We start from the raw sequence: 15,011 nt of genomic DNA, 5'->3' as shown, positions 1-15,011 counted from the left end.
GAAATACATAACATAATCTTATGTTGCTTGTCAAACCATCTGGATCAAGTCTGTGTTCGATGAAATGCAAATCCATACTAGGAGACCACTGAAGCTACAAATTGACAACAAATCAAACATTAATCTTGCCAGAAATCCAATTTTACATGGCAGAAGCGAACACATTGAAGAAAGATTTTATTTCTTGTGGGAGAAGATGAACCAATGTGAACTTGAAGTAGGACATTGCTCAAGTGAATCAGAGCTTGCAGACATTTTCACAAAAGGATTGAAAATTGAGAAATTCTTAGTTTTAAGGAAGAAGTTAGGTGTTGTACAAACTGACTATTAAAGTTGTGTTTAGCATAATTGAATTATAAAGAGGTACTCCCTTCCTTCTCTTTTATAAGCAAACTTTAACTTTTATATTCATTGATTATATATATATATATATATATATATATATATATATATATATATATATATATATATAATCCAATTGTAGAGTATTTAAGTTGTTACTTGTTACAAGTAAGTATTCTCATTACTATATATGTATATGCAAGGTGTTATTTGGCATGAAACCAATTAAGAAATAAAATTAATTCTACAATCTCTTCTCTCTCTTGCAAATACTTTTATTCTTTTTCAATCCAGTGCTTTAGCACTAACAAAACTAATGCATCAACACCCAGCGAAGTCGGAGTAGGACCATGAACGAGTATAAACATTCATTCACAATGGCAAGTAGTTATTCATCAAGAATACAAGTGACGCAAATTACTATGATCAATTCCCTTTTATCCTTGTGGGAATATAATAATCATTTTACTGTCAGTAATCTGCTTTTTAATTTATAATTTACAAAAGAAAATAACATCAATAATTACCTAGTAGGATATACATTTGAGATTGAGAATGTCTTACAAATGCACCTCATTCTTCAGTAAGGAACCGTCCAGTAAAATTTTCCATCATAGAGAACTGCATATTCTCAGATGGTTTCCAATGACGTTTTCTTTGATTAATAAACCAATTGTTAATTTGCTTTTGGTCTAGCCCTGTTGTCTTGGCCAGTTCAATCTTATCAGCTTCCTGGATAATCAAGTAAAACAATATATTTTTTTAATTGAATGCTAGTATGGGAAACAAAATTCACCAATGTGCATAATAAACAAACAGTAGTATATAACAATGAAACATTTACCGTTGGGTATGGCCATTTGTAATGAAGATTCCACCATTGAAGTAGTGTTTGTCTTGCTTCTTTTGGAAGCTTACCCTTCTTTTTCTTCTTAGAAAACTCCAATTTTAAAGTACCAATATGGCTTCCAAACTTGCGTAAAAGTCTATCTTTAAGCTCACGATCCTCACTCTTTGATTGTCCATCTTGAACATCATCTCCGGTACTAAGATCTTCTTCGTCCGAAGATGCACCACCATCATCTAGCCAAATATAGACAATATCAAAATCATTTAGAATCAATGATACACAATGATAAAAAATTCAAAAAACACAAGTTGAAATGAAATGAAAATGATAACAAGGATAAAAGAGTAAGGAAATATCAAAGTGAATAAATTAATACGACTTAAATTGATGTCACATACTACACAAATTAACACCATTAGTGAATTACACTATACTAATTTTTATAACATAATAAAAATCAAATCTGAATCCATTAAATATGTTCGACTTCATTAATCAAACTACATTATACTAATTTTTATAAAATATCTACGTGATTTTCAAAATAATAATTCTTTTTCTGTTTTTCTTGTCAGTAGTAGTATGCTAACTAACAAATATCTTTAAGCCAGACTTAAGGAATTCTTCATGAAAAATAATGATAAAGTACAAATATTCATTGTGTAGTTCATAATAATAACTAAAAACATCTAACTAATATGAATTTAATTTAGTTGTCCTTTTATACTCTACTCAATCCCAAATTATAATACGTTTTTTATTTTTCACAGAAATTAATAAATATAATTATTATTATACAAGAAAAAGAAATTATACATATTTTTATAATATTGTCTTTCATTTATTATAGAAGAAAGAAAAATTATAAAAACTGAAAGAAGAAATAGTAATAAATAATATAGGATATGTTGAAAAAAATTATTAATATTGCATTAAAATTATAAAGTGAGTTATAATTTAGAACAAATGTTTTAAACAAAATGCTTATTATTTAGGACAGAAAGTATTTACTATTATAAACAGAGAAAAAAAAAGTTTTAAGCTTTTAGATACTATTGAAAACAAAACACAAATTACTTTTAAACAATTTAATATTATTCATTATGCTTTTCTTATTTAATTTAAAAATAGGACAATTGAATTAGTTTTTTCAGCAAATATAAAGAGTGTTAATATAGCAATTTTCACTTTGTTTAAATTATTTTTTTCATGAACTACAAAAGTGTCTCAATAAATTTGACTTATGTTTAAATGAAATCTTAAAAAAAAAACTATTTTCAAAAGAACTTATTAATCATATAAAAATGATTGTTTTTCTTATAATAAATCAGGATGTGGTAAAATAAAATTACAAATAATTAGAAATTTTAGTTGAAGTTATGTCCTTTCAATTTTACTATTGGTACGTTTGTGTCTATATACACTCTAAATTATAAGATAAAAATTCAATTTTATTTGGTTCATATATAATATAATAATATTAAGAATAAAACTTAAAAAATTTGGTTACAAATATAAAGAAACACGTAGTTCAAATAAACATGTAAAAAGAGAAAGAAAAAAATAGTTACCTAAATTTAAATCCCTTTTTTACATAAAATATCAGTACAATAAAAAATGTAACAACTAAGACAAGATAAAACTTAATTGATTGTGTTAAAATTTGGTATAAGATATTATTTAACAATTAATTTGTAATATATTTATCAAATTGTAAAATTATCTATATAAATAAATTTTATTAATAATTTTAAGTGATGTAACACGACTTTATTTAGTACTTAAAGTATGTTAGTTGTAATTGCAAAATAATAATGTATTATATAATTTTTCTTAGGAAATTGTTAAGACACTTTATTTAAAAGACACACATTTTTCTTGAAGATTAATTAATGTAGGGAGAAACATTTGCCATTGATAATTTGTGAGCAGGTTATTTAAATGGCGAATAATGTTTGATTTGAAGGGTAGTAGCCCACGAGTAGCCATAAGTTGCTTCTGACACCCACCCAATCCGACAAGGATTTGACCGTCGCATGAGAGTACACTGTACACGTCAGATCATAGCAGACCTAGGTTGGAAAGAGAAAAGAAAGTGTAAAGAAAAAGAAAACATCAGTGTCAGTGCGTGGTTCCATCCATTGTCACTACTATGTCCCAATCCCAATCCAGAGAGACTCTAAGTTTACATTCATTCAAGCAAAGTGTACGGCCATCGTCAACACCAATTTACTACCATCGTCAGGCCCCCCTTGTTTTTCTCTTAAGTCTTAAATTCTCCCATTAAATTTGTTCAAGTTTATTTATTTCTTCACATTAAATTTTGTGAGGTGAAGACCTTGTAGCATGCCAGGAGTGGCATGAGTACAAAATTGTTCCCAAAAGCAAGAGAATATGATAGCTTTCTTTTCCAAAGAGGGACCCTGTTTGTTTATATACAAAATAAGTAAAAGAAAATGCATTTGGAGAACGACAGGTGTTATGGATCCTTCAATGATCTAAAGGTTAATGCCAGAAGCTCATAATGGGTCACAAGAGAACAAAATATGGAAAATAGAAATAACAAAGCACTAAGACAAGGTAAGGTAGGCCAGAGTGCGTGGGGAAGATATTCATGGCATTGAACGTTCTCTCAAACAAAAGGCTGCTACAGAAAACAGCTAAAACTCCGGGAGTGCATGTGAACGTTTTAATCACCCGCTGTATTCGGGATTTTTCTGTAAAAGGTTCTAATCAGTATTCACCAGAATCACTTCTCCCTTATTAGTCTAATATATAAATATCAATTTGCCTTATTATACACCTCCCAAAGTTTTTCTTTCTTGTTTCATTCATGTTTCTCAACAGTCCAAGTTATTTATTTTTGGAGATCTGAGAACTACTAGTATTATAGATGTCTACAAATTTCCTATTTACCACTCTGCGTTAACAAGATATACATACTTACCAGTTTTTAAATTGAATCACTTTTATCTATGCACACACCAACACTTCAGTACCCTAGGGTTTGTTTAATTCATCAATAATTTAAACAAGAGACAACATATAAAGACAATCTCCATAGAATAAACCAGTCTACTACTCTTTATGATCTAAACACTAGATCATCTACTGTTTTTAAGCACACAAAAAATGGCAATTCATCCAATCACTTAATCATGACTAGTACCCATTTGGGAATAACACTAAGGAACATCCCATCCCACACGCACACTCCATTTCACAATTCTACATTCCATTACTGTGGACTCATAATAGGAAGCAAATGGTAAGTTAGGATCTAAATTTGTGTGGATTTTTCTATGGACTCATAGTCTAGATTTGGCAAGACATATTTTAAATTTATAGATCTTTATGGTAAAGCCGTTATTTTAAATTGCATTTTAATTTATAGCTTATATTTTTTCTTCTATTTTTATCCTTATTATTTTAACTAAAATCCCCTATTAATCTTTATAATTTATTTTAATTTAATATTAAATAATTATATATTAAATATCTTTTATGTCATTTAAATTTATCAACTAATTGAACGGTTAATTTTATAAAATACTTCAATTAATTTATCAGCTATAAACACAACCAGAACCAGGATGCAAATGTAAAGTTGAGACATTACAATTTACAACCGTTTACATTTAAGAGGAACATAAAGGCATAATCTATTCCTTCCAAAATATTAGTCATTATAAAAAGAATTGTTCTAAATCACAAATAACTTCATAAATAATGAAATCCTAATTCTTTTTCTATTATATTCTACTATTTATTATTTTTGTCATATTATTAATCAAAAATAATTTTGGAAAGTAACATAATTTATGTCAATTGGACAAAACAATTTATATTTTAATAAGAATAATAACATAAAAGGCTAGAACAAATAACACTAATATTGTTTTATAAATAAAATACCTTGGATTTTTATTAAGGAGATTCCAACTATATAGACACTATCAACATTTAAGGTTTATGATCATTTTCATTAGCCTTAATCTCAAGCAACACTTTAGATATGGCCCGGATGTAGTACACTATTTTGTACTACTCTTCACATGCCTTCACTCATAAAGGAAATGAGAACACTACAGGATTCACATTAGGGTAATTCCAGTTGTCATCATTTAAACGTATAATAACATGAGCAGCCCAAGTTTCTAACAGTTACAATGCTGAAATCTTTTTAGAGGGCTAGTGAACACTAAAATTCAACCATGTCATTACAAGGATTCTAATTTCTAAGTATAAGACATTCAAAACCGGATGACATCATTGAGAGATTTATGCAGCAGTTTAGGGAGATTTAGAAATGACATAAATTGAAAAACTAGCATAAATGTGCTTATAGATCTGTTCAAGCACCTCTAAGTCTTCAAACAAAGTGTTGTTATTGTTAGTATTATCTTAGAGAAGGGATCGCAACTTTTTCATCACTCTACACCCTAACTCACAACTTTTCGGAATTCCTGCATTTAGGATATGATGCATTTAGGATGTGAATGTGTGTAATCTTGGTGCCAATTTCAAAATAAACCTTCTACCCTTTAAGCACATCATCCAATTTAATGCCTGTTTTTGTTATTGTTTCAATAGAAGAACAACAAGAATAAAAGAATGAATAAACTAGAAATAAAAGATTTTGAATCCTATCAAGAATTCACTTTTGAAACATATTAGGAATTTATATTTGTAAAGGATGAGGAAGGAAGGCTCCTTCTATGCAGCTGTATAAAGTCATTTATAAATTAAACCATCAATGCTAAAAACTGAAAAGGTAATTTGTACTTTCAAAACATAAACAACAATATTTTCCAACCATAACCAACCTACCTGACCATAGTGACTAATGACCATGCTTTACAACATAAAATATTCCTTCAAATCTGATATACTACTATATTTAATTTATCTTGTGCCAGCTTTCACAAATACTAGGTATGGGAATTGTGACAATATATATTCTAGAATGATAAAAACCAAAATGAAATCTAAAGAAATGAATTTGATATATAACCCATATTTAAGTTTTTATTATAAGAAATCTAATTACGAATTAGACGGGCAATAAGAAAGATTAAGATCTAAAAGAAGTAGCATGAAGAAGTAAATCAACAATTCCAAATCAGTGATTTAGTAATAACAGAATGACATTTCTACGAGAGTTTTGAGCTAATTGTTCTAAATTCCTATTTTACCAATCCAAAGCTGCTTTCCATTTAACTCGTTTTAAAAAAAATCTGACATTACTTTAGCTACAGACAGATTATCATCAACTTAGACAATTCCCAATGACAATTTTTTATCTACCACAGCATGGATTACTTGAGCTCTCTATTGGAACTTGATACGCCATATAATTAATAATTAACTATTAATAAAGTATGAAAGCAGAATCATTCCATGCCATTACTGTCAGATTATGTTGTGTTCATTTATTCCAAAATGGGGGTGTTTTTGAATGATATATTATATTTATCATAAGAAATTGCAATGTATTTCATGCAAATTAGATTTTTTGTGTTAAATTTGATATGAAAAATCTTATTAGTAACTAATAAGTACTAGTACTACTATTAGTGTGTTCGTAAACAGTAAATCAGTGAGATCCTATCAAAACTTATGAGTACTTTAGAGAAAAATAAATGCAAGTTTCATTTGAGAAAATTTGCTGGAGCAATAAGAAAGATGCAAATATTTAAACGAATAGGTCACACTTTACACCAACTTTGCACAACTATTTCTGCTGCATTCTACCACAGCAATACAACCGGTTCAAGACAGATGAATGTCACACAGCGATTTGATTTTAACATATTTATAACTTAAAAGCTTTAAGACGGATGATTATCAAACAACAATTTAATTTTATCATACTCATAACTAAAAATTAGTCTCAGCACTAAGCTTTCAGGAAGCAAATTAATAAAGACAGTACTACAAATAAATAAAAAGCAAATATCAGCTAAAAAATATTCACTGTTGAGATTAGTTTCTTTGAGTTACATAGGGTTTGTTTGGGAATTAGTTTTTGGAGGGTTTTGAAGGAGAAAGTTTTGGAGGGTTGCAAATCTTGAAATGTGTTGGATATTTTTAAAAAAATTTAAAAAAACTTTATGATTTTATATCTTAATGTAAGCGTTACATAGGGAACAAACAAAAACATAAGCAACACACTTGAAGTCAGGCGTTATTTAGTGCATTTTGGGTATGTCATGATTTATGAATATAAACATACAGTGAATGAATTTTCTGTATAAAAACTTTGATACTGTAACAGAAACTTAATCAGATTAAGCAAGATATGTGTGTCTATGAGCTGGAAAGCATAAAAAATTAAAACTATATAAGGAAATAAAAGAGGAAACAATTTGATAGGTGGCAGACGAAGAAGCAAAGGCTCATTTAATTTAAGAATATGGGATATCGTTCAGAAAATGACCATTTATTACTAATATTTGCTCAGTGTATTGAATCGAGGCCACAACATTTACAATGTCAAATTAGAAAGCCCTTGTTGTTCATACTAAAAACTGAACAAAACTCACGAGAAGGAAAGCAGATAGTAATAAAACAAAAATACTGAAAACTATGAAGAAATGAAGTGTGAGTGATGCGAACTAGTAGTACTCAAAACTTAAAACTCAATAGCCCAAACAAGACAAAAATCTCTAGCGTATAGAGGCTAGTAATTAAAAAACCCGTGTAACTGAAAAAGTTGAAAGGTTTGAATGACCAAACAATACATACTTTTCATTTTCTCCTTAACGAAAGAAAAATCAAACATAGATTACAGTCTAACAGTGAAAACTGAAAAGCATTCCAAAAAATACAAGTTTACTGCACACACACACACAGAAATAGAGAGAGTATGAGAGAGAGTGATGCGGATGTATTAGGGTTAACCTTTCTTCTTCTTTTGTTAATTATTTACCCTAATTTGCTTCGAAATCTGTGTATAATCATACTTAATATCACTTCGAGTATTATTTATGATCTCAAATCTCAAACATCAATAGTGATAGTTAAACTAAGAACTAATCCACGAAAGGATAAGAACCAAAGCGAAATCAAACAAAGCAACTATAGTAGCAGAAAATAGCACAGTTATCAACAACAAAGAGTTTCAAAACGAAACAACCACTAAAAGCTGAGAGAGATAACAAACCAGAAGGAGTTGGAACTGAAGCACCACCACCAGTGCAGAGATGACTGAGTTGCGTTTCGATCTTGTTGAGAAACGTTGTAGCTTCATCAAAAGGACGAGTAAGGTCTGATTTATACCTCACAAGCATTTCACAGTAAGTTTCCTGAAAAACAAACAAAAAAAGCCAATGAATGAATAATCACCACCACATAATAATCTCAAATTCTCGATCAATGACAAAAGCTCTAAATTATTTATTTATCTAATATTTGTGTGCGTGCGGAAAAAAGCGGTGGAAGAACAAAGAAAGAAAGAAAAAAAAAGAAGGATTAAGAGGGGACCATAAATTCATCAAGCTCGGGATCGGCTCCAAAACACGTGGAAACAACAACGTCCCTTTTACACTGATCATTTTCTCTACAAATTTCTTCCAACAAACGCGCTATTTCAGGTGGAGCACCAACCTACAATTTTTTTTAATAACACAAAAATTAGTTACGATTAACAAATTATCATAACCGTTTTCCGTTACCGTTACGGTTTTGTTTCTGGCTTAATTCAATTACCTTCTGACAATCTATGTAAGCTTGGAGGAGGCGAGGGTAATAAGGATGAGAAGCGATTTTGGCTTTCATAACACTAGATGCCACGTCATCTTGAATTCCGGCGGAAGAAGGTTCCGCCGTGAAGATATCGTCGGATCCGAACATAGGAATTCGGCCAGTAGATGAAGTGGACATGAGGAAGCTGTTGTAGTCCGTCGGAAAAATCAGATTTTCCGGTGTCATCAGTGTTTTCTCACCGTACTCCACCGTCGTTGGCACTCCGTACATTTCCTCCATGACCGTGACGCTAAAACGAGCTTCTGAAACTGCTTCTTCTTCCTGTTGCCAGTGATAGCCACTGCTCTTGAAGAAAAAGATAAAGGTCACACAATACAAATACTACTCGTAGTTAAGTAATCCAAAATTCCGTATCTTTTTTGTTACTATTAATATTATTTATTTTATTTTATTTTAATTAAATAAACGAACAACTCGCCGCACTCACTTGCATAATTCTATATTATCACAAGTATGTGTATGTACTATGTACCAGTAGTATGTAATGGTATGGGGAAGAAAATTATCTAGTTTTATAACAATTTAATGAAGTTAAACTTTTCAAATACACACTAATTTTAGGTAATGTTAATATTAATAATAATAATGAAGTTTAGTTTGGTTTGGCTTACTTGAAACTAGAGTTTGGACATAGCTATGAAATTCAGAAGGCTTACCTCTTCAAGGGTCAAGTGCTTTCTAGCTTTCTTTTCTTCATTCTTTTTCTTTCCATATTATTTTGAAATTTTTCAATAATTATTTAATTAGTAATAGTGTATAAGATTTTAAAAACCACCGCGTAGCAATATTTATTATGATATAAATTAATTATAATTTATTTTTTATATAAAATTAATGAAAAATTATATCAATATTGATATCTCGTAATATTATTTTGTCGTGATGTTTTCGTGATTGTAAATTGTTTTGTATAATTTTATATAAAAAGAAAAATATAAGGTGGGTGCGTGCTTACAACACTTCTTAAATTATGGAAACATGGTTTGTGTTGTCTAGGGTAACTAATGCTACTTGGGGTCAATAGGCGTCAACCTCTCCCTAACTTTGTGTATGAATTGTCACTCGTTATGTGTCTTATTCTATGCTTTTCAAAATACAATAAAACATGAAATATGAAGGGATGCTTATAAGTGAGCTAAGATTCCTTTATTTATTCATAAAATAAACAAATTTGAAGGAGAAGACATAAAAAAATAATAAAGAAGGAAGGTGCTTTGACATATATGGTTTGATTCCTGCTCAACCTCATCTAAGCTATTGGCCTTTTGCACATATCTGGAGAAAAGAAACCAGTACTATTATATTAAGCTAATTAATAAGTGTATTAGAATCATTCATATTCTTTCACAATCCACAGTAAAGTAAAGCACTTCCATTATCTTCTTCTATAGACCGGAAATATCGTATAGGACGATTTTCTGTAAGTTAGTCAATATTAGATTTGTTTTTGACAAATTTTGGCAATATTAGGCTGGGAAATTTTTTCAATTCCTTTGTCTTCAATGTTATAGTATAGTTGTTTATATTTTAAAAATAATAACTAATGTTGTATTAAAATTTGAAAATACGTATTTATTTAAATACATTTTTTTCACAATTAACTCACTCACTTTTAGGTATTTTAAGATGGCGGGAGTATTATGCATGAATTTTATCTCCATTAGTCATTTTTATTCCTTTAGAAATACGTCTGATGACAAACTTTTAAATAAAGAATTAAAAAGGTGTCTAAAATAGTGTACAACAACTAACTTGTCAAACTTATGTCTTTTTCATTTTTATAATATGTATATATGACTTATTTAAGAAAAATTTGTGAAGTTCTGTCTCTTTTAACTCCAATTCAATATTAGGGAAGTGAACTGTGAGGATTTCAAAACATATATTATTCCTTCTAATGTTATGGTCGACATGATGCTGCTGACGATTGGAATCAAATCACAAGTTGCTAAATAGATTCACTAATTAAACAATCAGAACATTGTATACGATTCTATCATGCTTCTATGTTTCAATTTGCATGAAATCTAATCAAATGTATTAAACAATGTTAATATACATTTACACTTTTTAGACACCTAATTAACCCTATGTAAAAGATATGATTAATTCAGGTGAATTAATGGTTACTTTAATTTTCGTAATAAAATTAGGTTAATTTATATAATTGAATTAATCACAATTTTAATTATAGATTGAAGTAATTATTTATTTAACTAAATTATTTGTATATTTGTACAAAGTTAATTAAATGTTATAAGTGTTGGAATTGGGGAGGGTCGAGAGCATCATCAATAGGATTGATGCTCTATCACTATAAGAGAGGAAAACGTCACATTTCAACCCAAAATCTTAAGGTGTTAGGTAAATGGATTATCTCTCTTATAAATTTAAGATTACACCATTCATAGAAAATGTGGGACTTTGACCACTCACACTTGCACCCAATATTCTCCCCCACAAGTATGAGTCTTCCACATCCTATAATAGGATTCAACACCTTCAGCTCCCGCTCCCCCACCAAGTCGAACCAAGCTCGGATACCACTGTTGGGGAGTCTGATAATGGGACTAATGCTCTAGGACCACAAGAGATAGACGTCATATCTCAACCCAAAATCTTAAGGTGTTTGGTAAATTGGTTATCTCTCTTATAAATCCAACATTCCCCTCATTCATATGCAAAGTGGGACTTAAACCACTCACACTTGCACCCAAATTGTTGTTGGGAAAAAAATAAACAAATCATAGAGAAAAAAGAAGAACACAATCACAACACAAGAAAATAACGTGGAAACTCTAAAACCAGAGAAAAAATATGGTCGTTATCAATAGACAACCAAAGAATAACATTATGTGAAAATTATTACAACACATAATATATCTTCAACTAACTCAGGTCCCTAGTACACCCACACCCTCCAAAACATATATTTAACTACATCTCACAACACTCTAATGAAAGAGTATAAGAGAACAAAGAAAGACAAATACAAGCTTAAAGTGTTTTTGATTGGTGCATCTTGTAACGAAGAATTTGAATCCTATATATAGCCTGGGACTCCTTCTTCCTTCATAAAACTAAGCGATGTATGACTTCAAAGAACTTGTATCTTATATATAGCCTTGAACTCCCTCTTTCGTTGCTGTAAGACCCCAATTTTGATCCTAAGATCCCTCATGCAATTTCATCATAAGCATTAGCATTGGGATCATACCTTGGCATCCTCCTTACCCCTCTTTCATTGAGTTTATTTTGGGAGAGATCACCAAGCACCATATGATTGTATCTTACTTGTACATTATTATTTTACTAACCAAAATACAAAAATATGTCTTTGCATTTGCCTAACTCTTTTGTAGGTAGGGCATGGTGTAACACCCTTCTAAGATACCCCAAAATATTTAATTTAAAACAAACAAATATATATCAGAGTAGATATGCAATTAAGGGTGTCACACAATCACTTCACACCATGTTCCAAAATATCCTGTCATGCTCATTTATTTAATCAAAATAAAACATTTGCATACTACGCAGCGGATACAAACTAACAACAACATACAAAACATGTAACACATTACATGTAAAGTTGTTCAACAACCAAATGAGAACATAGTAAAACATCCCATCCCGATGTTACATCTACCAGAGCATGACCCACTAAGGAACTACACTAGACTCCAAGGACTAGCTTCTACTCAATCACTGCTCATTACCTGAAAAATAGTTGTAAGGGTGAGTTCCTCAATCGATATAATAAGCATTATAAAACATCATGTAATGCTAAGTAATTTAACACATATCATCACCCTAACCAGATCACACATATTCAGCAACGGCAATATCAACTCATAATCATCATCATCATCATACTCAAACTCAACACAATCATAAAACACACGTATAATATTGGAATACATCCATTCATATTATACGTCATACATACATATATTATGCAATGAGACTCCATGCATGCGGTACCGACTATTCGTGAACATATAGTTCAACCTCACCGACCAAATCCAGGTACGGCTACCAAGCTCACTAGTCCCACTCATTTGAGACCTAGTGACTCACTCACTAATTCCTCACCATGGGAATTAGCTACCACCCCAAGGGCTATGATATGCACGCTAATCACCTAGCATGCAAACATCAACAACAATCCACAATACTAACTCACTAATTCCTCACCAGGGGAATTAGCTACCACCATAAAGGCCACAATATACAAGCTAAATCACTTAGTCATGCAAACATCAACAATCATCCACAATGGACATATGCTCACACTCTAAGCCATAAACAGTCCATTCATAATTTTCATACATGATAGATACATTCATAACATTATGCATATCATCATACATCATCAACATATTCACCACATAATCATATCATGTCATACCACATAGTCAATCACAGTATTAGCACACTCTACTAATACCTATACTACTCAAAACAACGGGAAATGATCCCTACTCTATCATACATCAGCTAAATTACATTACTCAGCTGAACAACCAAAAACTGCACAACAACAGCACAGAAAATTCACAATCCTGCCCATACGCGTACTGCCTAGTCCCATACGCGTATGACCCATCTCCTGACCAAATCCCATACGCGTAACACCATCTCATACGCGTATGCTACGCGTACCACTTCCTCATACGCGTACCAACATAGGCCAAACCACGTTCAAAACATCATCTTCCTCATCCATACGCGTATTGCCTAGTGCCATACGCGTACCAGACCATCTCATACGCGTATTGCCTAGTGCCATACGCGTATGACCAGAAACCAGATTTCCAGATCTGCTATGGTTTTCTCTGCTACGAGATCTCCCAATTCCAACCTCCTACAATCCAATTTTTCACATTAATCGTTCATATCACCTAATACGAATTATCCCCTATTCGATTTCACAAATTTCTAACATTATTACATCTAATTCCTACGAATTCCCTTCAATTATAATCCAAATTTCATTCATCCAAAAGTTCACAATTTCATCATGCATCATTCTAATCAGAGTCAAATCCATGGTTTATCACTACCCACTACATGTTATCCCATAATACCCATTAAACGATGATAAACCCTGTAACACCCTTCTAAAATACCCCAAATATTTAATAACAACAACAAGTATATATATATATCAGAGTAAATACACAAAACAAGGGTGTCACATCTTCGAAAATAACATCTGTCATGCTCTTTTATTATATCAACCATAAAACATTTCAAAAATACGCAGCGGATAGAAATTATGTCAACCAATTAAAACGTATAACATATTACATGAAAAATAGTTCAACAACCGACAACAAAATAATTAAAACATCCCGTCCCGATGTTACATCTATCAGAGCATGACCCACTAAAGCGACTACACTAGACTCCAAGCATTAGCTTCTACTCGACTCATTGCTCGTTACCTGAAAAATAACTGTAAGGGTGAGTCTCTCAATCAATATAATAAGCATTATAATTCATCATGTAATGCTAAGTAATTTAACACGTTTCATCACCCAAATTAGATTACACATACAGCAACGGCAGTTATCAACTCAATATTATACTCAAGAACAACATAAAATGCAACTCAAATGAGACTCGACTCGTCATGCATGTGGTACCATTCGGAGTAAAACTCCCAACTTAAAATCATTGCCATTTTAGTGGGCATCAAGGCATAAGCCTTCAACTTTCAACTTAAAATTTGCCAATCCAGGCCAACGTGGTGTGAGCAAAGCTCCGACTTAATGCATATGAATGTACATGGCATACACGACTCTAAACTGTCGACAACATAATAATAATATCAACACAACCACGTTTCCAACAAAAATCAACTTAAAATCAACTTTGGCTCACCAAGCCTACAACTCAGTATTTCAACAACTTTAACACAACTTATCAACATATTTGTATCAACACTTCATAACATAATCCAACAAAATCACTCATCAGAATTAACGGTAATAGGCCAATCGCCAATTATATTCACAACTTTAAAATATCAATTTTTCTAATTTCC

The 15,011-nt window shown here is 31.1% G+C and overlaps 1 protein-coding gene across 1 annotated transcript; it reads right to left on the bottom strand.

The window, feature by feature from the left end:
- Positions 1-687: 687 nt before the first annotated feature.
- On the bottom strand, positions 688-9,296 carry LOC127119281 (homeobox protein knotted-1-like 6). Its single transcript, XM_051049486.1, has 5 exons — positions 8,903-9,296; positions 8,678-8,800; positions 8,358-8,499; positions 1,187-1,425; positions 688-1,074 (listed from the first exon to the last, which is right to left on the bottom strand). Exons 1-5 carry the CDS (start codon positions 9,176-9,178, stop codon positions 916-918), a joined length of 939 nt encoding a protein of 312 aa, XP_050905443.1. The 5' UTR covers positions 9,179-9,296; the 3' UTR covers positions 688-915.
- Between the last annotated feature and the right edge of the window lie 5,715 nt (positions 9,297-15,011).

This window comes from Lathyrus oleraceus, chromosome 2 (genome assembly GCF_024323335.1).
Source record: "Lathyrus oleraceus cultivar Zhongwan6 chromosome 2, CAAS_Psat_ZW6_1.0, whole genome shotgun sequence".
Lineage (NCBI taxonomy): Eukaryota > Viridiplantae > Streptophyta > Magnoliopsida > Fabales > Fabaceae > Lathyrus > Lathyrus oleraceus.
Note: the sequence above shows the minus strand (reverse complement) of the source record. Positions and strands in the feature narration are given on the sequence as shown.

What these genes read in the sequence shown, in the direction of transcription:
- LOC127119281 (XM_051049486.1), bottom strand. Translation starts at nt 9,178, where the DNA reads ATGGAGGAAATGTACGGAGTGCCAACGACGGTGGAGTACGGTGAGAAA. An exon ending in CCGAGCTTGATGAATTTATG is followed by an intron (nt 8,500 to 8,677) that starts GTCCCCTCTTAA and finishes TTTGTTTTTCAG; the next exon opens with GAAACTTACTGTGAAATGCT. An exon ending in ACAAATGGCCATACCCAACG is followed by an intron (nt 1,075 to 1,186) that starts GTAAATGTTTCA and finishes TTGATTATCCAG; the next exon opens with GAAGCTGATAAGATTGAACT.